At 40.5% G+C, this 26,155-nt stretch overlaps 1 protein-coding gene across 1 annotated transcript in view; it reads right to left on the bottom strand.

Annotated features, from left to right (window-relative positions):
- fbxo22 (F-box protein 22) overlaps positions 1 to 26,155 on the bottom strand; it is a 55,949-nt gene that overhangs the window by 9,063 nt on the left and 20,731 nt on the right. The window contains 4 exon segments of the mRNA XM_051920789.1: positions 1,068 to 1,099; positions 1,101 to 1,221; positions 6,193 to 6,288; positions 7,346 to 7,433. Of these exon segments, the coding sequence (XP_051776749.1) occupies positions 1,068 to 1,099; positions 1,101 to 1,221; positions 6,193 to 6,288; positions 7,346 to 7,433 (337 nt within the window).

The following is a 26,155-nucleotide window of genomic DNA, read 5'->3' as shown; positions in this document are numbered from 1 at the left end:
GCATGTGCTAATCAACATATAACATGCAGCAGCAGTAAAGACGCAGGATTTTACTGACATTCCTCTGTCCAATAACTGACCTGAGGTACCACTGTGGGGGTGGGGTGGGGGGCTGGGGGGGTGTTTGTAGTGGTGCAGTGATCACAAGGGAGTGGTGGTCATGCCTAGGGAATGCATGACTATCGTTCTGCGTCAAGAGAAGAAACACATATGATCCATAGGTATCAATAGTGGCTTTGATGCATGCCGCTGTGGTCAACTGGTCTACCTCAGCCTCCTTTCTAACATGCTGGTGCTACATAAAACATAAAGTGTATCTTTATGCCCAGGCTGTCTAGAACCAGGTCTCCGGCAAAGGGTATTCTCCTCTTCTCATCATTATCAACATCAATGCACTTTGGTGGAAGAACCATCTTGCTTCTCAGAGATCAGCACATTTCAATATTACCAGTGCTTCTTAAACTTCCTTGTGTTGCGACCTACAATTTTCCATGACAGCGTTGAGGTTTGATAGGGGGTTTGGGGCAATGTGGCAATGCCAGCATGTGGCAATACAAGTTAACAATTTCTGCAATGCTCTGAGCACCACCTATTGATGACAGTGATGTAACCTTCGCCATACTCTGTATCGCCATGAGGTGCTCCAACGACCTTTGGACTCAATCAGAACATTATGTGCTATCTAGCTTTGCCATAATGTATTAAAGTATTTCAAACTGTAACCTTCTGGGTGCTTCTTTCATTTTCTACTAGTGTATTTATAGATTATAGTTTTTTCATCTTGTAATGCTTTTCCGCTACTCTCATTTCCCAGTATGTATATGAATACTGTAGCACTTTTGTTTTCAATTTTATTTATTCATATCTTTATCTTGGTGGAACATTCGGATTCTTTTTGAGTTCTCCTAAATTGCACTGTAAATGAAAATCAACTTTCTAGTGGGCACAAAGTCTATTCATTTTCAAACCCATGCACCTCACAATACTTATTTGTGCACATTAAAATAAAGATAAGATACCTATTATAATATAGCAGAATTGTATTTTATTGCACAGGCAATACTCACCTGCTTCTTCAAGAGCAGTGGAACTGAAATTTTTTTTTGCAGAAATGGAAGGAGCGGAAGTTTACTCCTTCAACTTTAGGAAACAAGACAGCAAAACCAGCTTCTCCATCTTCAAATTCTTGTGGCTGATTACAACTTGATCCCATTGGAGTTACTATCAAAATAATAAGTTCTAGTCAGGTATTAGTTTTCAGGTAATTAACAGATGCTTTATTATATTTTAAACAATATTCTATCCTAAATGCTAATACTAATGTGTTCACTCATATACTGTATATGGTTTTTGAATGTAGGGTATATGTACACATATGTGTGTGCATGTGCATACACACTATACACTCAGTCCTTCACTTGCACATCATCATTTACACATCTCCTTTTTAACTGAACTATTCTGTAACTGGTTATAAAGCATGTTATTCAATCTATGTTATTTGTATGTGATGCTGTTTTCTGATATAAGCAGCTCCAAAGTTACTAAGCTAAATCCCTGTACATTAAGTTCTAGTGAAAAGAAGCGATTCTGATTTAAAAGCATTGTATTTTTTAAGAAGTCAGCATTTATTACAATCCTATTGGTGCACAATTTTATATTAAGGTTTGAATAATTTTTATTTTGTACTCCAAAACTGTAATATAGTTATAATGTATGGCCTAAGTTTATACAAGTATACACATTTCATTGGTGAGTTTATTTAAAAAAACACATGTTAGTAAATTCAACTACTATGTAATAAGTGGGTAGAAATTACATTTACTCTAATACTCCAGTCTAGTCATAAACTCAGTCATATACTAAGATTACTCAACTTTGAATTAAGATATATGGATGTTCTATACATTTAAAAATCCATAGAGTATTAAATTAAATATTAGTAAAATTATTATACTATTGACAAATATCAGTGTGACTTAGAAGTTAAAATCATCAGTCACTGGTGACTCAGCTATAAAGCATATTCTCATGGTATTTTATTGATTGAATGACAGAAATTTTGTTTTATTAGGGGCTCAGACGTAAATCATAATTAACCACCTTAGTGTTACATTATTTCTCAAAAAAACGTAAAAAGTTTTTGGCTTAAAAAATTACATTTTTATTAAATCTTATCTTTTTACTGTAAAGCATGCAAACACTAAAAAGTAGAAAGTCATAAGTATGGAAACTATAACAATGATACAAATAATAATAATGATGAATAATAATAATAATACATACAGCACATGTGTGAGTGACACAAGCATTGCTTTCGGATTCACCAGAATCACTTTCGGTTCCACAGATCGTTTCAATTTCACTGCCTGAACACAGATTCACAGCCCCATCACTGCTGATTAGAGGCGTTTCTTACAAGATGCCATTATGAGACTAGGAGAAGACACGTCTACACTGCTGCCAGAGAAACACGCTGTTGGCACATTTACAGCCTGAGTAATCCTCGGGTCTTATATGAGTTGCATCTATACCACTGCACGAGTGACACTTGGGACTAACGCTTTTAGCACTGTTTTTACAGCCCGAGTGATGCTCGGGCCTAACGCTAAGGACATTAATGTATGTAATTTTAATATGCCTTAAATCATGCAAAAAGTATAATTTTTTTTTTCTAAACACGATATGCAGCACATTTCCATTACTTTACAAATATACAGTTGAAGTCAGAAATTTACATACACTTTGGGTGAATTCTTTAAAACTCACTCTAAAGCCCCTCCCCAGATTTTATACTAACTATATTGTTCGAGACATTTACTTTGTGCCGGGCAGAAGTAATTTTTTTCAACAACGTTCACTGGCAGAGTATTTCACTTTTAATTAACTATATCACAATTCCAGTGGGTCACAAGTTTACATACACCTTGTTAATATTTGTTAGCATTGCTTTTAAATTGTTTAACTTGAGCCAAATATTTTGGGTAGCCTTCCACAAGCTTCTTACAATAAGTTGAGGGAATTTGGGCCCATTCCTCCAGACAGAACTGGTGTAACTGGGACAGTTTCATAGGCCTTTTTTTTCAGTTCTGCCCACATATTTTCAATCAGATTGAGGTCATGGCTTTTTGATGACCATTCCAATACCTTGACCTTGTTGTTCTTAAGCTATTTTACCACAACTTTTGAGGTATGCTTGGGGTCATTGTCCATTTGGAAGACCCATTTGTGACTGAGGTTCACCATCCTTGCTGAGCTCTTAAGATGTTGCTGCAGTATGTCTACATAATTTTCCTTCCTGATGATGTCATCTGTTTTGTGAAGTGCACCAGTCCCTCCTGCAGCAAAGTACACCCACAACATGATGGTCCCAGCCCCATGCTTGACGGCTGAAATGGTGTTTTTTGGCTTGCAAGTCTAACCCTTTATCCTACAAACATAAATGATGGTCATTATAGCCAAACAGTTTGATTTTGGGTTCATCAAACCAGAGGACATTTCTTTATCCCCATGTACCATTGCAAACTTCAGTATGGCTTTTCTATGGCGACTGTGGAGCAGTGGTGGTTTCCTTGCTGAGCAGCCTTTCAGGTTATGTTGATACAGGACTTGTTTTACTGTGGATATAGATACTTACCTACCTGTTCCCTCCAGCATCTTCACAATGATCCTTTCTATTGTTCTGGGATTGCTTTCCTTGTCAAAGTATGTTCATCGCTAGGAGACTGAATGCGTCTCCTTCCTGAGAGGTATGATGGCTGTGTGGTCCCATGGTGTTTATTGTTTATATAGATGAACGTGGAACCTTCAGGTGTTTGGAAATTGTTCCCAAAGATGAACCAGATTTGAAGAGGTCCATAATTTTTTTTCTGAGGTCTTTGCTGATTTCTTTTGTATGTTAAATAAATAGGCAGTGAGTTTGATGGTAGGCCTTAACATGTATCCACAGGTTGTCACCACTTAGAAGTTAGTTAGGTATCAGTAGCTAATTGTCTAAAGGCTTGACATCATTTTCTGGAATTTTCCAAGCTATTTAGTGGCACAGTTAACAAAGTGTATGTAAACTTGTGACCCACTGGAATTGTGATATAGTCAATAAAAAGTGAAATACTCTGCATGTAAACATTGTTGGAAAAAATTACTTCTGTATTGCACAATGTAGAGCTCTTAAACAATATTCCAAATTTATAGATTGTTAGTATAAAATGTGTAGAGGGGTTCTAAAGTGAGTTTTAAAGAAATCACCCTAAGTGTATGTAAACCTCTGACTTCAACTGTATATTTTATATATGTGGAGGTAATCACGGACAAATTTACCAAACAAACATGCTAGAGCACAAAGATAAAACTGAGAGTAGCCAGCCATGAGGGAAGTGTAACCATACCTGAGCAGCAGCCCAAACCATGACAATGTAGGTTCATCTCTCTTATTTAATATGTGCAGTTTTTTTTTTTTCTAATATTATCTTAACAAGATTCTGAATGTCAAGTTATCGGGTCAAAACTGATGGGCACTGGTAGAACACAAATACCCTTCCTTGAAAAAAAAAATATATGATGAATAAAGTGAGCTGGATTTCTAATTTTTATTGTATTTGACCACATTAAATGCAGAAAGTTTAACATGTGAATGGTAGGTGTTGTCTTGCATAACATTGGCAACTTAAAACAAGTTTTTGTTTTCCAAAACAACACTGAATAGGATTGAAAGTTTTAGCTCTTTCTATGAAACTTTAAATTCAGTTTTCACAAATACCATTTTTTAAGCATTCAGAGTGCTGTAAAAAGTATATATTGCATACAGGTAGTCACTGACTTATGACCACATTCGGTTCTGATGGACTGGTCATAAGTCGATCTGGACACAAGATGGACCGGTATATGTTTTCAAACCTGAAGGTAGGTACAGTACTGTATAATAAGTCCCTTAAGTCACATTGTTTGTTTAATATCCTTTTTTATCATCATTCTTAGTACATTGGGTAGATTTTCTTTTTTCTGCAAATTCATTTTTTCTTTTAATATTTTGTTTCATTAAATCCTTTCTTTGCCTGTTATGTTACATCATCAGTGCATTTTTCCTATAATTATAAGTCAAATATAACTGAACATAGATGAAACTGCTGCAGGTAATAAACTGAGACTAAGTTGAATGAGTCACATCATATGGAGCTGGAGTGGCAAAAACTGTCATTTGCCAGTGAGACGCAGTAGCAGTCGTTAGTCAAATGATCTAACTCAATGACTACCTGTATATTATGTTAGTGTGTGAAATAAATTTAAAAAAAAAAAAATCAAGTTTTTCATAAATACATTAAAAAATGTAATACTATGGATATTGTCATTTAAGCTTTAACTGTATTTGAAATCTTAACAGCTAATGTAGGTAATTTGTTAAAAATAAGATTGCGGATTATGCTATAGATCGTGAATAATATCTAGTATTTCCGTGGTAAATTCTTTCAAGCTTTTTGCAAGATTTGCCATAACAGTCCTTTTGATTTGGGCTACTTATTAATCTTTTCCCTAGTTAAGTGATTCCACTTAACTAGTTATGATGAGGCTGGAGCGCCAAGGAGGTCAATCTGATATTAGTCATACTTCACCTGCAGACATCTACTTCAAACAGGTCTTAACTACATTTTTAATAATTAAGGTACAACATGATGGATCAAATCTGTTTGAATGAAAATGTGTTTGCTCAGCCATTTCCAAACCTCTTCATTAGTCATTCTAACATTTGTGGTTACCATAGAGAGTTATTTGTTGAATTTACTATCAAATCTTGTTCAGCTAACCACTACTTCATTAATTTGAATCAGGTGTGCTCTTGATAGGTTTGGGAACAAAACTAATTTTGTTATAGCCATCTCAAAAAATGTAATTTTATGGAAAAAAGCAGGACATTCTTGTTACTTTTTATTGCATCACTGTTAATTTGTATTTACTCTCCACACTTGAATAATAATCATTGACATGTCATAATATTTCAATAATGTTACCTACAATTGTACTGAAGCCTATGTAAATAAACATTTCCACACCATCAATGATTACCTTGAAAATAAAAACCTGTAATTTAGATGTATTAATCCTGCTAAATCTACTATTTAACTGTCTGTAGACAAGGAAAAATATAGTTTCTATGCATAAACCAAAAGCAACATTAGAAATTCAGCTGCTGACTCTTACAGACAATCCCAGGTGTTACAATTCCAACGACATTGCATCCTTTTGGAAACAGTTTTTCATACTCTGCTGCTGTCCTTGAACGCCATGTTTTCCTAGCTATAAGCACAATAAAATTATTAAATCATCACAATTTTATATTTGAACCAAAGCATAATTTAGTTGTAAAAAGTCTTTTTTAACAGGATTAATAAAATAACTAAGGCAGGTAATACCTGCTTTAATTCAAATGTAAGACAACAGAACAAACAAATACAGCACATTTCTATATTCCAGGCACCTCTTAGTTATTTCATTATGCTCATTACTTTTGGTTTGACACTCATACATTCCATTCCTGCCAAATACACTCATCCTTAAACATTGGGGTACAACTAAATATTGATTCTTGTTTTTAGGATGAAGTAAATAAAAATACTTGCCTATATTTTATGTAACTGGTTAGCAGACTAATTTATAGGTGCTGCTCCAAGAGGACTTATACTAGCTTGTTGTCAATATTCCTCACAAAACAGCCATATTTATAAACATTTTCACATTTCACTTTTTTAAGAAACTGAGTTTAGTAGGTTCATCAGAGCAGCAATTAAGACAATTTAAAAAAAAAACCAGCATAACATGACATTCTTAAACCTGCTTAATTCAATTTAGGGTCCATGAAGAATGAGAAATAACATGTTTAGAAAATACAACAGAGATACATGGGTTGCATTTTTCTCTCCTGACACAAATTACATCAGAAATTAGAAAATTTTAGGTTTTACTGTGCATCAGTCATATTCTCAAATAGTAACCTGGCAATGCTGCCACTTAAAATAAATTATAAGACTTAAATATTGTATAAGCGCAAAGTAAATATTTCATTGAAAAGCATTCTAATAAAGGGGTTTATAGGTACACAAATCATGGCTAAATCTGATTAAGCATTGTTCTTTAGTCAAAAAAATATGGTTATACCTATTGGCTGCAGAATAAGATACTGACACATGCCCCATCTGCATCTCTCATATCTACACAATGATTATGCATCATTAACAAATTGTTACAGACTGATAAAATAATGATTATGTATGTGAAAGTTATTCCATTAGAATTATGAGCACAATAGGAGATACTTAATTTGCAAATGAAATTACAGATTTCCAAAGATACTTACACTTTTTCTCTCTGTATTGACATTCTGATGAATTTAAGGTGTCTTCAGCTGCCATGAGTAGCACAGTGTGAGGAAGCAAATATACATTCTGAAACACAACATTTTACAACATTGTTATGCCTAAATGTCTACAATTCTAATTAAATTTCTTGTGTTTTAAAAGCAATAGTTGATTATAACACTTCTGGGTCAATCCATGACAAATCAACCAATGACCCACACACTTTAGACTCAAACAAATCTGGAAATATTACCAGGTATAGTTTCCATGTTAGTTTTGATATAAGATTCATCCTTCTTACTAACCGAAGGTTGTAAACTGGATATGGACGCAGGGCGCTGGGCACATCGAGGCGCACGCGCACTGCCGCCCGCCACAGAGCAAAAAAAGAAACGAGAGGATTCAAAGGTTGTATTACAGTACGGAAACCCCAGAGGTCCACACTGCGCACTAACGCACTGCAATGCTGGGCGCAGGGCTCACCGGATGTACGGAATCCCCACAGGTCCATGCTGTGACAACGCATGCGCCTACAACGCGCTTGCGAAAGGAGTCACGGCTCAAACCAAAGAAAACACAGAAACGAGACTACGACCTGTGAATTACACCTGGGGTAAAGCGTGCACGCCAGGTTGTACAGCCGCCCGGACGCGACCGCCCACACCATCGCATATACCTTCCATTATATGTCTTCACGCAGCGGCTTCGCACCGAGGCGCATATTGCGCTATGGTGCTCGCCCCACAGTCAGACGCAGCGGCTTCCCACAGTCAGTAGGTGGCCCCCAAACAACACAACCTGTTCAAGTAGTCGGTGTCAGCGAAGGCAACAGACTCACGTCTCCACAAAACGAAACCGCTTTAGTACAGATATGCTTATTGGATTAAATGACATTTCCCCAGACGCACCCACCCTCCATGATATGTCATCCATCCACACATTGGACGGAACAGAAACTGATTGCCATTCTAGGATTTCCGATTCGCTGGCGAATCACGGGGTTACTTGTACTTTCTAAGATAGTCAGTTTTTTTCATCAAATTTCACAAGTCCATACCTCAACAATTAAGTCTTCAAGCAGGCTGGTATAATATGTGACAAAATTAAAACATTTGGTCCAGATGACCCTGCATGGTTAAAGCAGCCCCTTGAAATTGACAGATACACTGCCTGGCCAAAAAAAAAGTTGCCACCTGGATTTAACTAAGCAAATAGGGACGAACCACCATCCATCCATCCATTATCTTCCGTTTATCCGAGGTCGGGTCGCGGGGACAGCAGCTTGAGCAGAGATGCCCAGACTTCCCTCTCCCCGGCCACTACTTCTTGGTCTTCCGGGGAAATTCCGAGGCGTTCCCAGGCCAGCCGAGAGACATAGTCCCTCCAGCGTGTCCTGGGTCTTCCCCTGGGCCTCCTCCCGGTTAGACGTGCCCGGAACACCTCACCAGGGAGGCGTCCAGGAGGCATCCTGATCAGATGCTCGAGCCACCTCATCTGACTCCTCTCGATGCGGAGGAGCAGCGGCTCTACTCTGAGCCCCTCCCGGATGACTGAGCTTCTCACCCTATCTTTAAGGGAAAGCCCAGACACCCTACAGAGGAAACTCATTTCAGCCGCTTGTATTCATGATCTCATTCTTTCGGTCACTCCCCTTAGCTCATGACCATAGGTGAGGGTAGGAACATAGATCGACTGGTAAATTGAGAGCTTCGCCTTGCGGCTCAGCTCCTTTTTCACCACGACAGACCGATGCAGAGCCCGCATTACTGTGGATGCCGCACCGATCCGCCCGTCGATCTCACGCTCCATTCTTCCCTCACTCATGAACAAGATCCCGATATACTTGAACTCCTCCACTTGGGGCAGGATCTCGCTCCCAACCTTGAGAGGGCACTCCACCTTTTTCCGGCTGAGGACCATGGTCTCGGATTTTGAGGTGCTGATTCCCATCCCAGCCGCTTCACTCAGCTGCGAACCAATCCAGAGAGAGCTGAAGATCACGGCCTGATGAAGCAAACAGGACAACATCATCTGCAAAAAGCAGTGACCCAATCCTGAGTCCACCAAACCAGAACCCCTCAACGCCCTGGCTGCGCCTAGAAATTCTGTCCATAAAAGTTATGAACATAATTGGTGACAAAGGGCAGCCCTGGCGGAGTCCAACTCTCACTGGAAACGGGTTCGACTTACTGCCGGCAATGCGGACCAAGCTCTGGCATCGATCGTACAGGGACTGAACAGCCCTTATTAGGGGGTCCGGTACCCCATACTCTCGGAGTACCCCCCACAGGATTCCCCGAGGGACACGGTCGAATGTCTTTTCCAAGTCCACAAAAGACATGTAGACTGGTTGGGCAAACTCCCATGCACCCTCCAGGACCCTGCTAAGGGTGTAGAGCTGGTCCACTGTTCCGCGACCAGGACGAAAACCACACTGTTCCTCCTGAATCCGAGGCTCGACTATCCGACGGACCCTCCTCTCCAGAAACCCCAAATAGACTTTTCCAGGGAGGCTGAGGAGTGTGATCCCTCTGTAGTTGGAACACACCCTCTGGTCCCCCTTCTTAAAGAGGGGGACCACCACCCCGGTCTGCCAATCCAGAGGCACTGTTCCTGATGTCCATGCGATGTTGCAGAGACGTGTCAACCAAGACAGCCCTACAACATCCACAGCCTTGAGGAACTCCAGGTGTATCTCATCCACCCCCGCGGCTCTGCCACCAAGGAATTTTTTGACCACCTCAGTGACCTCAGTCCAGAGATGGGGGAGCCCACCTCCGAATCCCCAGGCTCTGCTTCCTCATTGGAAGGCATGTTAATGGGATTGAGGAGGTCTTCGAAGTACTCCCCACACCGACCCACAACGTCCCGAGTCGAGGTCAGCAGTGCACCATCCCCACCATACACAGTGTTGACACTGCACTGCTTCCCCTTCCTGAGACGCCGGATGGTGGACCAGAATCTCCTCGAAGCCGTCCGAAAGTCGTTCTCCATGGCCTCCCCAAACTCCTCCCACGCCCGAGTTTTTGCCTCAGCAACCACCAAAGCCGCATTCTGCTTGGCCTGCCGGTACCTATCAGCTGCCTCCAGAGTCCCACAGGAGAAAAGGGTCCTGTAGGACTCCTTCAGTTTGACGGCATCCCTCACCGCCGGTGTCCAGTTTGACGGCATCCCTCACCGCCGGTGTCCACCAACGGGTTCGGGGATTGCCGCCATGACAGGCACCGACCACCTTACGGCCACAGCTCCGGTCAACCGCCTCAACAATAGAGGCACGGAACATGGCCCATTCGGACTCAATGTCCCCCACCTCCCTCGGGATGTGGTCAAAGTTCTGCCGGAGGTGGGAGTTGAACCTACTTCTGACAAGGGGCTCTGCCAGACGTTCCCAGCAGACCCTCACAACACGTTTGTGACGAGCACAGAAGTCCAATAACAAAACACCACTCGGGTTCAGATTGGGGGGGCCATTCCTCCCAATCACGCCCTTCCAGGTCTCGCTGTCATTGCCCACGTGAGCATTGAAGTCTCCCAGCAGTACGAGGGAGTCCCCAGAAGGTATGCCCTCTAGCACCCCGTCCAGGAACTCCAAAAAGGGTGGGTACTCCGAACTGCTGTTCAGTGCATACGCACAAACAACAGTTAGGACCCGTCCCCCCACCCGAAGGCGGAGGGAGGCTACCCGCTCGTCCACCGGGGTAAACCCCAATGAACAGGCTCCAAGTTGGGGGGCAGTAAGTATACCCATACCCGCTCGGCGCCTCTCACCGGGAGCAACTCCAGAGTGGTAGAGAGTCCAGCCCCTCTCAAGGAGATTGGTTCCAGAGTCCAAGCTGTGCGTCGAGGTGAGTCCGACTATATCTAGCCGGAACCTCTCGACCTCGCGCACTAGGCGCAATAGGTATGAGCCTCCTATTGGATAATTACTGCATGGGCGATTATCTTTCAGCTGGCAACAAGTTATTTAACCCCAACTGGTGCAATGAGTTGCTTCTCATTTCTTAAACAACCATGTCGAAAGACACATCTCGTGGAAAAGATGTTAGTCTGTTTGAGAAGGGTCAAATCATTGGCATGCATCAAGCAGAGAAAACATCTAAGGAGATTGCAGAAACTACTGAAATTGGGTTAAAAACTGTCCAACGCATTATTAAAAACTGGAAGGATAGTGGGGACCCATCGTCTTCGAGGAAGAAATGTGGCCGGAAAAAAATCCTGAATGATCGTGATCAGCGATCACTTAACACTAGAATTACCAGAGTCTACGAAAAAACTCGTAGATCCGGCCCACCTTAAAACCATTCTCACCTCTCTTTTGTCTTCTAAATGTGCCGATTAAGAGGAGCAGCAAGCAGCCGGCTATTCCATCCCCCACCGTCCCAGAACGTTCACTAAGTTTTCCCAGCTCATGCCTTGTTTGATTACCTGGGAGTGACTGAACTGCTGGAGTTTTAGAATAGAAATAATAGATCGCTATTTGGAATACATGCATTTCATGCGTGTTCCGTTTCTACAGTAATCTGTGTAAACACATTGCTAAAACGGAAACTTTTTCATATTTTAGTAATAAATGTTACAAAATGTAGGCATAAACTATAGAATGTGTAAAGCCCGAGTTCCTAAGATCAAATAAACACTTCCACAAAAGCTTCACACACCATATAACAGCTTCCGTGGCGTAGCGTGCTAAGATTTGCCTCTCAGACCAAGTAGCTTTTCTCTGCCTCACAAACATGAGTTCAATTCCCCGCTGGGGATAAAGTGTTACTTCTTTTTTTTTCTTTTTAACCTCAAACGGACATAAAATTTGTAAATTGGTATGCACTGTCAGTTAATGAGATCGTTATATTTTCATGTGGGATGCTCCTTTTAAAATATTTTTTTTAACAATTGAGACTGCAATTAACATGAACAACTGTCCTTATAACTTATTTTTTTCAAGATCCATAACACACAGACAGGCAGAGCACTGCGTAATACAGAGACAGACAGGCAGAGATCCCCTCATCACCCCTCCCCCGATCTGGCTCTCTAAGTAACAGCGCAAGTACAGACGCAAACCAAGTGTAATCAAGAGTCCTGGTTCGATCCCCACTCACTCCTATATTTGCCGTTTTCAGTAGTAAGCTGCTCTTTTTGTTAATATTATACAGTACACACATGCACTTGATTTGTGTCTGTACTTGCGCTGTTACTTAGAGAGTCAGATCGGGGGAGGGGTGATGTTAGAGCGGGTGAGCTTATTCAGTGCTGCAGAAACAACGCACATGTTGATTTTTTTTTTTCTTTCAGTACATGTGCCTTCCCTGTTTATTTGTATATCTCTGCCTGTCTGTCTCTGTATTACGCAGTGCTCTGTCTGTCTGTGTGCTATGGATCTTGAAAAAATAAGTTATAAGGACGGTTTGCTGACTTGGAGCACCACTGCCTTACTGTGCCACAGAGACGCGAATTCGATTCCCAGCTTTGAAGAAAGTGGTTTTTTTTTTCCTCAAACGGACATTGAATTTATAAATTGGTATGCACTGTAAATCGTTAACTTTAAAATGTCAGTCACGGTTATTTCTGTTGATTAATTCATGCTTTTTTAATTAGAGTCAGAACAGGAGCTTTTTCAGCTTATTCAGCTTCTGATCTGACTCAAACAGCGCCAGTATAACTTCACACCCAACCTGACGCTGTTCGTTTTCAAATAATACTGCATTACTTCGACGATGTTTTCTGATTGGTACTATTCACGTCATAAAATGATTTCTTCAAAACGTCACATATATTTGTCTCTTTCTTTTTTTAAAATGTGCGTTGTAGCACTCAGCAACTGGCCACCTGCATGTTCTTGTGCACACTAAATCAGACAGCGCTATATGCAATCATCAGATTCAAATGTTAAGTTATATAGCACAGAATGGAAATCAGCAGTTCTTAGCATTCCACCTACTGTAACTTGCTTTCTTTTTTCTTCGGTTATAGTCTTGAATAAAAGTGCACTTGTTTTGTTATACTTTTACATCAACATATGTTCCTGTGTTTGAGCTACATGGGCATGCTCAAAAAATACACGTATAATGCCACGAAAAGTGCATGCAGACACTTCAGTTCGCAAGCATTGGTACGACAATGCAGTCACAAGTACACTGCAGAGCTTTAGCGCGTCTTTATGTGAAAACAGCATCAGATGGGGAGTGTCTGATGATTGCATATACAGTAATCCCTCCTCCATCGCGGGGGTTGCGTTCCAGAGCCACCCGCGAAATAAGAAAATCCGCGAAGTAGAAACCATATGTTTATATGGTTATTTTTATATTGTCATGCTTGGGTCACAGATTTGCGCAGAAACACAGGAGGTTGTAGAGAGACAGGAACGTTATTCAAACACTGCAAACAAACATTTGTCTCTTTTTCAAAAGTTTAAACTGTGCTCCATGACAAGACAGAGATGACAGTTCTGTCTCACAATTAAAAGAATGCAAACATATCTTCCTCTTCAAAGGAGTGCATGTCAGGAGCAGAGACTGTCATAAAGACAGAGGAAGCAAACAAATCAATAGGTCTGTTTGGCTTTTAAGTATGCGAAGCACCGCGGCACAAAGCTGTTGAAGGCGGCAGCTCACACCCCCTCCGTCAGGAGCAGGGAGAGAGAGAGAGAGAGAGAGACAGAGATAGAGAGACAGAGAAAAACAAACATGCAAAAATCAATACGTGCCCTTCGAGCTTTTAAGTATGCGAAGCACCGTGCAGCATGTCGCTTCACTAAGCAGCTGCACAGAAGGTAGCAATGTGAAGATAATCTTTCAGCATTTTTAGATGAGCGTCCGTATCGTCTAGGTGTGTGAACAGCCCCCCTGCTCACACCCCCTATGTCAGGATCAGAGAAAGCGCAAGAGAGAGAAAGAGAAAAGTAAGTTGGGTAGCTTCTCAGCCATCTGCCAATAGCGTCCCTTGTATGAAATCAACTGGGCAAACCAACTGAGGAAGCATGTACCAGAAATTAAAAGTCCCATTGTCCTCATAAATCCGCGAAACAGCAAAAAATCCGCGATATATATTTAAATATGCTTACATATAAAATCCGCGATAGAGTGAAGCCGCGAAAGGCGAAGCACGATATAGCGAGGGATCACTGTATGTATGTATATATATGTATGTGTATATATATATATGTATGTGTATATATGTATGTATGTGTATATATGTATATATGTATGTATGTATATATATGTATGTTTATATACATATATACATACATACATATATACATACATACTTATACATATATATACATACATATATACTGTAGCAGTAGAGGCGTGTGTCCACCTCTTGAACCCTCAGGTACCACTCCAAACACCAGGTAACAGTACAGTTCTTCTTTATTGCACAGTAATCACGTGCACAAAGCACCCTCCACTCCACACTACTCATATAAACAATAAACTCACAGTAATACTCTTTCCTCCTCGCCCAGACACTTCGCCACCCTACCTCCCAGCTCAGCTCAGTGTCTGGGCTTTCCCAGAGTCCTTTTATTCACACTGACCCAGAGGTGTTCCTGCCCAACAGTCCACAGTTCCTTATTCCTTCCAGGTCAGGGTAAAAGTCCTTTTCTTCAACCTGGAAGTACGTAATCTCTCCTGCTCACGTGACCAGGACGTACTTCCAGGTTATAGGGCACATATGAGTCCACAGGCTTCCCGACAGCGACTCCCAGTGGTCCCCAAGGTATCCAGCAGGGATGTGTATAAAAACTACATAGTCCATGAGGCCCTGCTGGAACTCGGGGCACGTCCATGCTGTTGGGAGAGCTCCTCCTGGCGGCCTGGGGGTGAAGGCCGGAATAGGAAGCCGGCAATCCACCACAATACATATATATATACACATACATACATATATATATATACACATACACACACACACACACATATACATATATATATATATATATATATAAATATATATATATGTGTGTGTGTGTGTGTGTGTATATATATGTATATGTATATGTATTTGTATATATATATATATATATATATATATATATATATATATATATATTATATATACACACACACACACACACAGTGGAACCTTGGACTGCGAGCATATTCGTTCCAGAAACGTGCTTGTAATCCAAAGCGCTCGTATATCAAAGCAAATTTATACAATAAGAAATAATGGAAACTCAGATGATTCGTTCCACAACCCAAAACTATTCATATAAAAATGATTAATACAAAATATAAAGTAAAAATACATTAAACAAATTAACCTGCACTTTACCTTTGAAATAAATCATGGCTGGTGTGAGTGAGTTTCTAAACTCTTTTGGGAATCCACCCAACGGGACGACACACGAAAGAGCGTCCCAAAGCAACCGCTGGCTCCCAGTGCTGTAACAGTTCGCCGTAAAAGCGAATCCGAAAAGATCACAGACATGCTATAAGCGCCTACCGTTGATGGGTGATACAAGGAACAAGGAACATTATAAATGCGCAGGGCACAGTATTACTTGGCCACGACCCTGCCTGACTGCTGTGTCTGTGTATAGGAGAGTGACAGTCCCGCTACAATAAATAACCGTGCTGTTCCTGTTTCAAGTTGAATAAAGCTGGTGTTGCTAAAGTACTGAGACTCAGCTTTGTGTTTTGGGGTGCAAGACAGGGACTCACACGTTACAACACACACACGTGGTCACAATGTTATACTAAACAGTATACGCTCGTACGGATGCCGACTGTACGAGTGAGGCATGCTGACTGAGCCGAGAATGGGAGACGATTACCCACAATCCCGCAGTGAGAGAGAGAGAGGAGAACCATCAGCTCAGTTGTGATCACATGATGCTAAGTGGATAAAGCGGATACAGACTACTCATATTGCAAGACCTCGCTCGTTCATCAAGTCAAAATTTACTAAAATTTTTAGCTCGTCTTACGAAACACTCGCAGACCAAGTTACTCGCAATCCAAGGTTCCACTGTATATATTTATTAACTTAATGTTGTGAATAGTTTTAGTTATGTATAAATATATTATGCATTATCAAAGGAACAACAGCAGCATGTAAAACAGACAATTATTATTATTATTATGACTTGACACTTAGCAAAAATACTCCAGGTAAAGTACAAAAACCTGTGTAACATGCACATTCTGGAAAACTTAAGAACATCAAAACACCATGCCATTTGATAACATGGCATTGGATATATAAACAAAAAATGAAGGATATTCTTTATGCCACAATCAGACACATTTTGAAAGAACTGAAAAATCAACAAGTTAAGAAACTTTGACCTGTATAATAAAAAAAATAATAAATTAATTTTAGGTTGATGTGATTTGTGGCAATTAAAAAACACCACCATTAACAAAAACTTCATATTATGTTATTAGTTGGACGTAAAATGATGGGTCATATAATTGGAATTTTAAACTTATATCAAATGTTTATTGTGTCATTTAATGGGTATTCACTTCAATAGACTCCGCTATAGAAAACCCATGATAAGTTAGGTGGCAACTTGGCCGAGAGTCTCTCAGACAGCGAATTTGTTTTTAACTTTCTCTTTAACAATAATAATCTACTCTGTTGTTAACAGCTATTGTTCATCAATTAATTAATTAACAGATATTGTTGATTTCCATTTATGTTAAATCATTGCCTGCCTTATTCTCCATGAGTTTTAACAAATCTGTATTCATATATTTACCAGTTCTGTATTTAGTAATTAGTATAATCTAGACTTGTATTTTAACTGAGAATTGTTCACTGCACTTTGCCCCTGCGCTCACTGAAGTCTGCTATATAAGAAATACGGCAGTGCAGAAAGTTACTGAATCTTTCAGAGTTTTACATATTCCTGCATAAATATGATTTAAAGCATCATCAGATTTTCACACATATCCTAAAAGTAGATATGCAGAACCTAGCTAAACAAATTAGATAAAAATATCATACTTTGTCATTTAAGTATTGAGGAAAAATCACCCAGTATTACACACCTGTGAGTGGCAAAAGTATGTGAACCTACCAGATAATCTGAAGGTGAGATTAGAGTGAGGCATTATCAATCAATAAGATGGCAATCAGGTGTGAATAGGCACCCTGTTTATATAAAAAAAAACCAGTCCTATCAATGCCTTCATCTTCAAACAAGTATGTGCAGTGTCAGTGTATCATGTCACGAACAAAGCACATTTCAGAGGACCTCAGAAAAAGAATTATTGATGCTCATCGTGCTGGGAAAGGCTACAAAACCATCTCTAAAAAGTTTGAACTGCACCAATCCATAGTCAGACAGATTGTGTACAAATGGAGAAAGTTTAAGACTATTGTTACTCTCCCCAGGAGTGGTCGACCAACAAATATCACTCCAAGGGAAAGGTGTGCGATTGTACACAAGATATCAAAAGAACCAGGGGTAACTTTTAAGCAAGTATAAGCCTCTCTCACATTAGTTTATGGTAACAATCATGAATCTACCATCAGAAGAACACTGAACAACAGTGGTTTGCATGGCAGAGTTGCAAGGGGAAAGCTACTGCTTTCCAAAAAAATATTGCATCTATAGTTTGCTGAAGAGCATGTGCACAAGTCTGAAAGTAATGTTTTATGGACGGATGAGACTAAAATAGAACATTTTGGTTCAAATGAGAAGCGTTACATTTGGAGAAAGAAAAACACTGCATTCCAGCATGAGAAACTCAACTGTGAAACATGGTGGTCGGAGGATCAGGCTTTGGGACTGTATTGCTGTGTCTGGGCTAGGACAGCCTGCCATTGTGGATGGGAAAATTAATTCTGAATCATATGAGCAAATTCTAAAGGGAAATGTCAGAACATCTGTCTATGGACTACATCTCAAGAGAAACTGGGTCATGCAGCACGACAATGACCCCAAGCACAGAAGTCATTCTACCAAAGAGTGGTTGAAGAAGAATACAAAAGGTTTTGGAATGGCCAAGTCAAAGTCCTGACCTTAACCAAATAGAAATGTTGTGAAAGGGCCTGAAGTTGAAGTAATTTTGTATGGAGGAATTAGCTAAAATTCCTTCAAGCCGATGTGTAGGAGTGATCCACTCATACCAGAAATGTTTAGTTGCAGTTACTGCAGCAAAAAGGGGTCATGCCAAATACTAAAAGCAAAGATTTACATACATTTCCAATATTTTCCTCAAAAAATAAAAGACCAAGCATATTTTTCTCTCATTTCTTCAATTGTTCTTTACCTACTATCAGGACAAGCATGTAAATCTGATGATGTTCTAGGTCCCATTTATGAAAGAATATGGAAAATTCTGAAGGATTCTCTAACTTTCAAGCAACACTAAGTTGTTGATGTGATATGTAAAGTGTGATGCGTGTCATATAATGAGCATTCTATATAAAGTGTGATGCGCTTTTAAGAGCTGAAGCACAAACCGTTCTACACTGTAACACTTTGTATTGTGCCTTTAGATATTAAGAAAACACAGCACAATGCTGGATTGATTTTATATTAAAGTTATGTTTGTATTAAAACTTGAGTAGCTCTTCTTTGAAATATTTTACAGTTTGGATGCAGGGGACACAACTTTCATAAGGAAGAAAACTTAAAAGCTAACTGGATTTCAACTTGCAGGTGACTCAACTATCCAAAATGGTAAAACCCACAAGCTATGATGCTGAAATTATAGTTTTGCAGGCAATCTAGCAAATGAGAATTCCAAACACCTAGCAAAAAAGGTGAGGCAGTGTTTTTAACTTGGCCCTTTTTGTTTAACACTAGAATTACCAGAGCCTACGAAAAAACTCGTAAATCCGTCCCACCTTAAATCGCGTCTTAAATCCGTTTGCACCTCTCCGCCAGAGTCCTTTGTCATCTAAATGTGCTGATAAAGCTACTAGCAGCCAGCTATTCCATCCCCCCACCGACTTAGAATGAACTTCTCTCCTAGCTCAAGCCTTGCCTTGATTTGATTACCTGGGATTGAAGTGGAGTTTTACAGTGGAAATAATTCTAGCGTTATTTGGAATACACGCATTTCATGTGTGTTCCATTTCTATAGTTGGCTGTGCAAACACATTTTTAAAACAGAAACGTTTTTCATATTCTAATAGTAAATGACAAAATGTAGGCATAAACTATATAACGTATGAAGCCTGAAGTCCATATATCAAAGAAACACTTTCACAAAAGGTACAAATAAAAGAACACGTGCGCCTTCATTCAAAAAAAAAAAAAAAAAAAAAAAAAGCCGCGTTAGCATGCCACATTGACACTCTTACTACAACCGCCGCGGTGGTGTAATGGTATCAGCGCCTGACTGGGAATCTGAGGGTGGCGAGTTCGATTCCGCACGGCTCCACTTCGAGAAATTAACTGCTCTTATTCTTACAATTTTAGAATAACAATATAAATTTGATTTCAGTCTGTAACAGGCGGTGTAACTTATGATACTGGTAAAGGTTAGCTTTTTTTTTTTTTTTAATTCACTTTTCATTCTCGCAGTCACATTCAGAATCAATCCATACAACCCCATCTGACACAGCTGGTTTCACATAAATAAAAGTGCACTTTTATTCAAGACTATAACCGAAGAATAAAGAAAGCAAGTTACAGTTGGTGGTTGATACGACAGCTTGCGTGGTGCAATGTTAAGAACTGCTGATTTCCGATCCGTGCTATATAAAATCATCACATTCAAATATTAACAGTTCCCACACACCCAAGGTCCGCCATTCCTACATTTACAACATATGTACTTGTTGCAGTGTACACACCTCTCTGTGCTATGGTTCCTATTACAGTGAATGAGCACCTGACACTGTACTTTCTTCCCTGGGGGAAGCTGAGGTCTTAGAACGGAAGTTTGTTGATGCTGTATCATCTTTTCTTTTTCCATCGCCTTTTCCTGTAAGAAGCGACGACTAAGTTCCTCTGCAAGGTGAGCCATGAACACTCTTCTTTCCTCAGCGGACCCCGTGCATGCCTTATACAGTACGTGTGCGTTCATCGCTGCTAGGTCAAGGATGTTGTACAACACAGCAACCGGCCACCTGCGTGTTCCTGTGCGCACTGAACAAGCACGCGCCTTCTGGTCCATGATGTCAACGCCACGCTGGGGAAAAAAGAAAGACAAATATATGTGACATTTTGAAGAAATCATTTTATCACCAGAAGAGCACCAGAATACTTCGTCACACTAATATTTTTTTTCATTAGCATACCTTCATGTGGTTGTAGTCTGTGACCGTGTTTGTTTTTTTTTTTTTTTATCTTGCCCAATCTCCACATCATGGTGCATTGTGCTGAGAATGCAGACAGACTTCATCTTTTTGGGCACATACACTGTCAGCATGGCACTGGGAGATCTAAACACCAGCGTGGAGAATTGTTCGTGTACTGAACTGACTTTAGCTGCAGGTGGAAGTTCCCGTCGCACTTTATTCATGGTGCCAAGCAGAGTTGTATTGCGGTGCAGCAGTCTATTAGCCAGCGAAAGTGACGTGAAGAAGTTGTCTGTTGTTACGGTTCTGCCTTTGTCCAGAAATGGCTCCATAAGCTTTATGACCACAGACTCGGAAAGTCTTTCTCCCGTGGGACGACTGGGATCTTTTCCTAAATAAGGAGTGGCATTGCACATGTACTTTGTCTCCAAATCTGCCGCAATCCAAAAAGGCAGAACCGTAACAACAGACAACTTCTTCACGTCACTTTCGCTGGCTAATAGACTGCTGCACCGCAATACAACTCTGCTTGGCACCATGAATAAAGTGCGACGGGAACTTCCACCTGCAGCTAAAGTCAGTTCAGTACACGAACAATTCTCCACGCTGGTGTTTAGATCTCCCAGTGCCATGCTGACAGTGTATGTGCCCAAAAAGATGAAGTCTGTCTGCATTCTCAGCACAATGCACCATGATGTGGAGATTGGGCAAGATAAAAAAAAAAAAAAACAAACACGGTCACAGACTACAACCACATGAAGGTATGCTAATGAAAAAAATATTAGTGTGACGAAGTATTCTGGTGCTCTTCTGGTGATAAAATGATTTCTTCAAAATGTCACATATATTTGTCTTTCTTTTTTCCCCAGCGTGGCGTTGACATCATGGACCAGAAGGCGCGTGCTTGTTCAGTGCGCACAGGAACACGCAGGTGGCCGGTTGCTGTGTTGTACAACATCCTTGACCTAGCAGCGATGAACGCACACGTACTGTATAAGGCATGCGCGGGGTCCGCTGAGGAAAGAAGAGTGTTCATGGCTCACCTTGCAGAGGAACTTAGTCGTCGCTTCTTACAGGAAAAGGCGATGGAAAAAGAAAAGATGATACAGCATCAACAAACTTCCGTTCTAAGACCTCAGCTTCCCCCAGGGAAGAAAGTACAGTGTCAGGTGCTCATTCACTGTAATAGGAACCATAGCACAGAGAGGTGTGTACACTGCAACAAGTACACATGTTGTAAATGTAGGAATGGCGGACCTTGGGTGTGTGGGAACTGTTAATATTTGAATGTGATGATTTTATATAGCACGGATCGGAAATCAGCAGTTCTTAACATTGCACCACGCAAGCTGTCGTATCAACCACCAACTGTAACTTGCTTTCTTTATTCTTCGGTTATAGTCTTGAATAAAAGTGCACTTTTATTTATGTGAAACCAGCTGTGTCAGATGGGGTTGTATGGATTGATTCTGAATGTGACTGCGAGAATGAAAAGTGAATTAAAAAAAAAAAAAAGCTAACCTTTACCAGTATCATAAGTTACACCGCCTGTTACAGACTGAAATCAAATTTATATTGTTATTCTAAAATTGTAAGAATAAGAGCAGTTAATTTCTCGAAGTGGAGCCGTGCGGAATCGAACTCGCCACCCTCAGATTCCCAGTCAGGCGCTGATACCATTACACCACCGCGGCGGTTGTAGTAAGAGTGTCAATGTGGCATGCTAACGCGGCTTTTTTTTTTTTTTTTTTGAATGAAGGCGCACGTGTTCTTTTATTTGTACCTTTTGTGAAAGTGTTTCTTTGATATATGGACTTCAGGCTTCATACGTTATATAGTTTATGCCTACATTTTGTCATTTACTATTAGAATATGAAAAACGTTTCTGTTTTAAAAATGTGTTTGCACAGCCAACTATAGAAATGGAACACACATGAAATGCGTGTATTCCAAATAACGCTAGAATTATTTCCACTGTAAAACTCCACTTCAATCCCAGGTAATCAAATCAAGGCAAGGCTTGAGCTAGGAGAGAAGTTCATTCTAAGTCGGTGGGGGGATGGAATAGCTGGCTGCTAGTAGCTTTATCAGCACATTTAGATGACAAAGGACTCTGGCGGAGAGGTGCAAACGGATTTACGAGTTTTTTTCGTAGGCTCTGGTAATTCTAGTGTTAAGCACATATTTGCGGCACAGTTTACCCCGTACTCTTATGCCTGGCCCCTGCAGGCTGCCCTGCAGTGCCAACCATGGGTTAGAGACATGATGATACTGGTTGGATATTTTCTATGCAGTGTATTAATTTGTGGGTTGGAAAAAAAAATCTCAGAAATCCAGGACAAAAGGGCTTTTTTTTTCCCAGAAAATTTGGGACGTCTACTCAGTCTAATTTAATTATTAATACTAAATTATTTTTCCTCGGCAGCAAGCGAATGTTGTTTTGCAGACACAAATCTTGAAGTATTTCTTCATAGGTCGCCCAACAATGAAGCAGTAGTGTGTTTTTTGCTTACTGAACTCCATAATCTGTCTTGCCACACTTGCTAAACAGATGTTTAAGTACTTCCACAGAATGAATCACATTCACAACTATTGATAAATGCATGCTTATGTCTTTAGTAAGTTGCCCAAGTAGTTCAAGTAATCATATTTTCCACAAGTCCCCACTGACGTGCCATGAGAGACACAGGAAGCTTGTATTCAGCATCTTACGCCACAAGTGTGCACTTCTGATAAACCAGACTTTTCAACATATTTTGCATGCTCTTCCAAAGAGTTGGGACAGCTTGCTATAGCATTCTTATTAGGAAGCATAGCTCTGTTTGCATTTCACCCAGCTGTGAAACGGGAAGCTGCGAGTTCTTAAAATGAGTGACTATTTGTCTCCCAATGGCAATGCAATCAGAGATGATTCTCTGGCTCAACAAGTCTTCATTCACAGTGAGCTGCAATGTGTGAGCCATGCAGTTTAAACTTTGATTGCCACTTTCTTCCATAGTTTTCACCATTTTGCAAGCGCAGTCAAGAAGTACAATGTGCACATTGCTTTTTGAAATGTTCCATTTTGCTAGCCCAAAATTGTTCTCATCATATGATGCAGGCAGTAAGGTATCTGCAAAGTACTGCCAGCTTGGAAGAATGTACCAAGGTTCTACATGGTGCAGTATCCTTTAATTGTGAAGCTGTCTTGAGGAACAGTCTTCACATTTTGAAGGGATTGCTATATGAGGCTACTGGCTGTAAACGTACTAGCATCTCATTTAACTTTCATTTTGGTAGTATTAGTATTTAGAAATTCCATATAACATTCATTATGGTAGTTCTTCAGATGGGTAATTAAATGTTTGGTATTGAATGATTTAATTCTGCTGCCTCCTTGAATTATCTCATTTTTGAAGGAAGAGCGGAGAGCATCACTGTTAAATTCTTTTTTAGCAGAGCAATATGACCACTTGGTCAACATGCTGCTTTACTAACAATAGTTGTCCAGTGAATAAACAATGCACTCCATGTTCCTGTCCACAAAACTGGGAAACACCATTTTATTTTTGTTTTATTGTGTGTGCACACACACATACACACTGTTGCAGCATATACACTTAAAAATATCTGTTCACAATAATGTCTGCCACACCAAACAATGAAAAAATATATTACAATTATTCAATTAACTGATAATGTTGGCAAGTCTGAAGTGTTGATCAGTAGTTCTGCCACACCAAACAATAAAAAAATATAATAAAATTTTTCGATGAACTGATAATTTTGGCAAGTCTGAAGTATTGGTCAGTGGTATCTGCCACAATTTACACATCAGACCGATGCTAAAGTCATCACTATTGATGAACATGTAAAATGTAACAATACAGTTGCCAATATATCATGCATCTCTAATCACTGCAATAAAAGTGAATACTAACATTATTAGGAATAAAGGAAACCATGGATAAAAGTCACAATAGTAATCCAATACTAGTCAACCTGCAGTGAAGGTTTCAGCAACAGATCCAACTCTTATCTCCTTCACCCCCCACCCCCTCGATAAACTACCCCTTGAGGGCACTGAAGCAAAGACAGCCCCACCTCTTCCAGTCTGCCTGATATAAAAGGAGATAAAAGGAGAATGCTCCCAAGAGTAGTTAGTTCGTTAGGTGCCACCGTGAGTGGCAGCCTTTCCAGCAGCTCCATGTAGGACTTTATCTTCTTTATCTTTCTACCTTTTTCTCTATCTCTCTGATCACTCCTACCACTTTCTTTTATATGGACTCGCGTCCTGGACACTTTTTACTACTTGGACATGGACTTTTACACACAGAGACTCGTCTATTCAGGTAGTCAACTTCTAGCTCTGAGAACAAAGGCCCGTGCTGGTGTGGTTCCCTATGTTCCTGACGAAGTAAGAAGGCCGTATCGTGGCAGCAGAGCCGGCGCCAATGTAACGGTTGTCACATATTTTTTTTTGTGTGCTTTTAACTGTTTCTGCCGCTTGCTTCCCTTTAAAGATTATGTCCAAAGGAATAATTGACTGTGGGATATCTCTTTAAGGGGAGTAGGGGTCCAAACAACGCCTGGGGGTCCTTGCCAAAATGCACTTTGGTGTGACGTAAGAGGAAGAACAGACTAAAAAAGGCAAGGAGGCGCGTATTTGAAAAGAGAGAGGAGTGAGAAGGAAGTTTGTTTAAAAGAGTTATCTGGGAAGGTGAATTGATAAAGGAAGTGATTGGTAAAGCATGTAAAGTTCCCAAAAATACAAACGGTTGGACGCATCGAAAAGCAGAGGTGCTGGCTAATCGGAGAGGAACCTTGGAGCGCACGGCTTATCGTTGCATTTGCGATGCGAGCAGCGGCCATGGAGGGACGCTAACGCAGAGACACCCGGGTGAGACGGATTTCAGCTTGTAACAAAGAATCGTCGCCAGGCAGGTGAGATTGCTTCTTTTACCATATTAAATCAGAATACGAGTCAGCGGAGAGTATCTGACTGGATTGCTGAATTTATCACAGACTTCCCAGGCCGTGTGATTTAGAGACTTTAAACAAATATAAAAGGGACTGGTGAACGTATGGGGATTGTGTGTGCATGTGTCTAATTTATATTTGTATATTTGTGTGTACAGTAATCCCTCGCTACATCGCGCTTCGACTTTCACGGCTTCACTCTATCGCGGATTTTATATGTAAGCATATCTAAATATATAACACGGATTTTTCGCTGCTTCGCGGGTTTCTGCGGACAATGGGTCTTTTTACTTCTGGTACACGCTTCCTCAGTTGGTCTGCCCAGTTGATTTCATACAAGGGACGCTATTGGCGGATGACTGAGAAGCTACCTAATCAGAGCACACAGTTAAAGTTCCTGTGTGCTGATTGGCTCAGCGACGGAGTGCTGCATTAACCAGGAAGTCTCATCTCACTCATTCAGCATTAACGTGCTCCTGCTACTGCTTCAGGGGCCATGTCCAAGCGCCAACAGAAGATGCAAATGATTGCAGAAAAGGTAAAAGTTTTGGATATGTTGAAGGAAGGGAACAGCTACACCGCTGCAGGACACCATTACAGCATGAGTCCACGATTCTTTTTATTTAAAAAGGAGGAAAAGC

This window comes from Erpetoichthys calabaricus, chromosome 17, assembly GCF_900747795.2.
Source record: "Erpetoichthys calabaricus chromosome 17, fErpCal1.3, whole genome shotgun sequence".
NCBI lineage: Eukaryota > Metazoa > Chordata > Cladistia > Polypteriformes > Polypteridae > Erpetoichthys > Erpetoichthys calabaricus.
The sequence above is the reverse complement of the archived record's forward strand: the minus strand, read 5'-3'. Positions and strand labels throughout refer to the sequence as shown.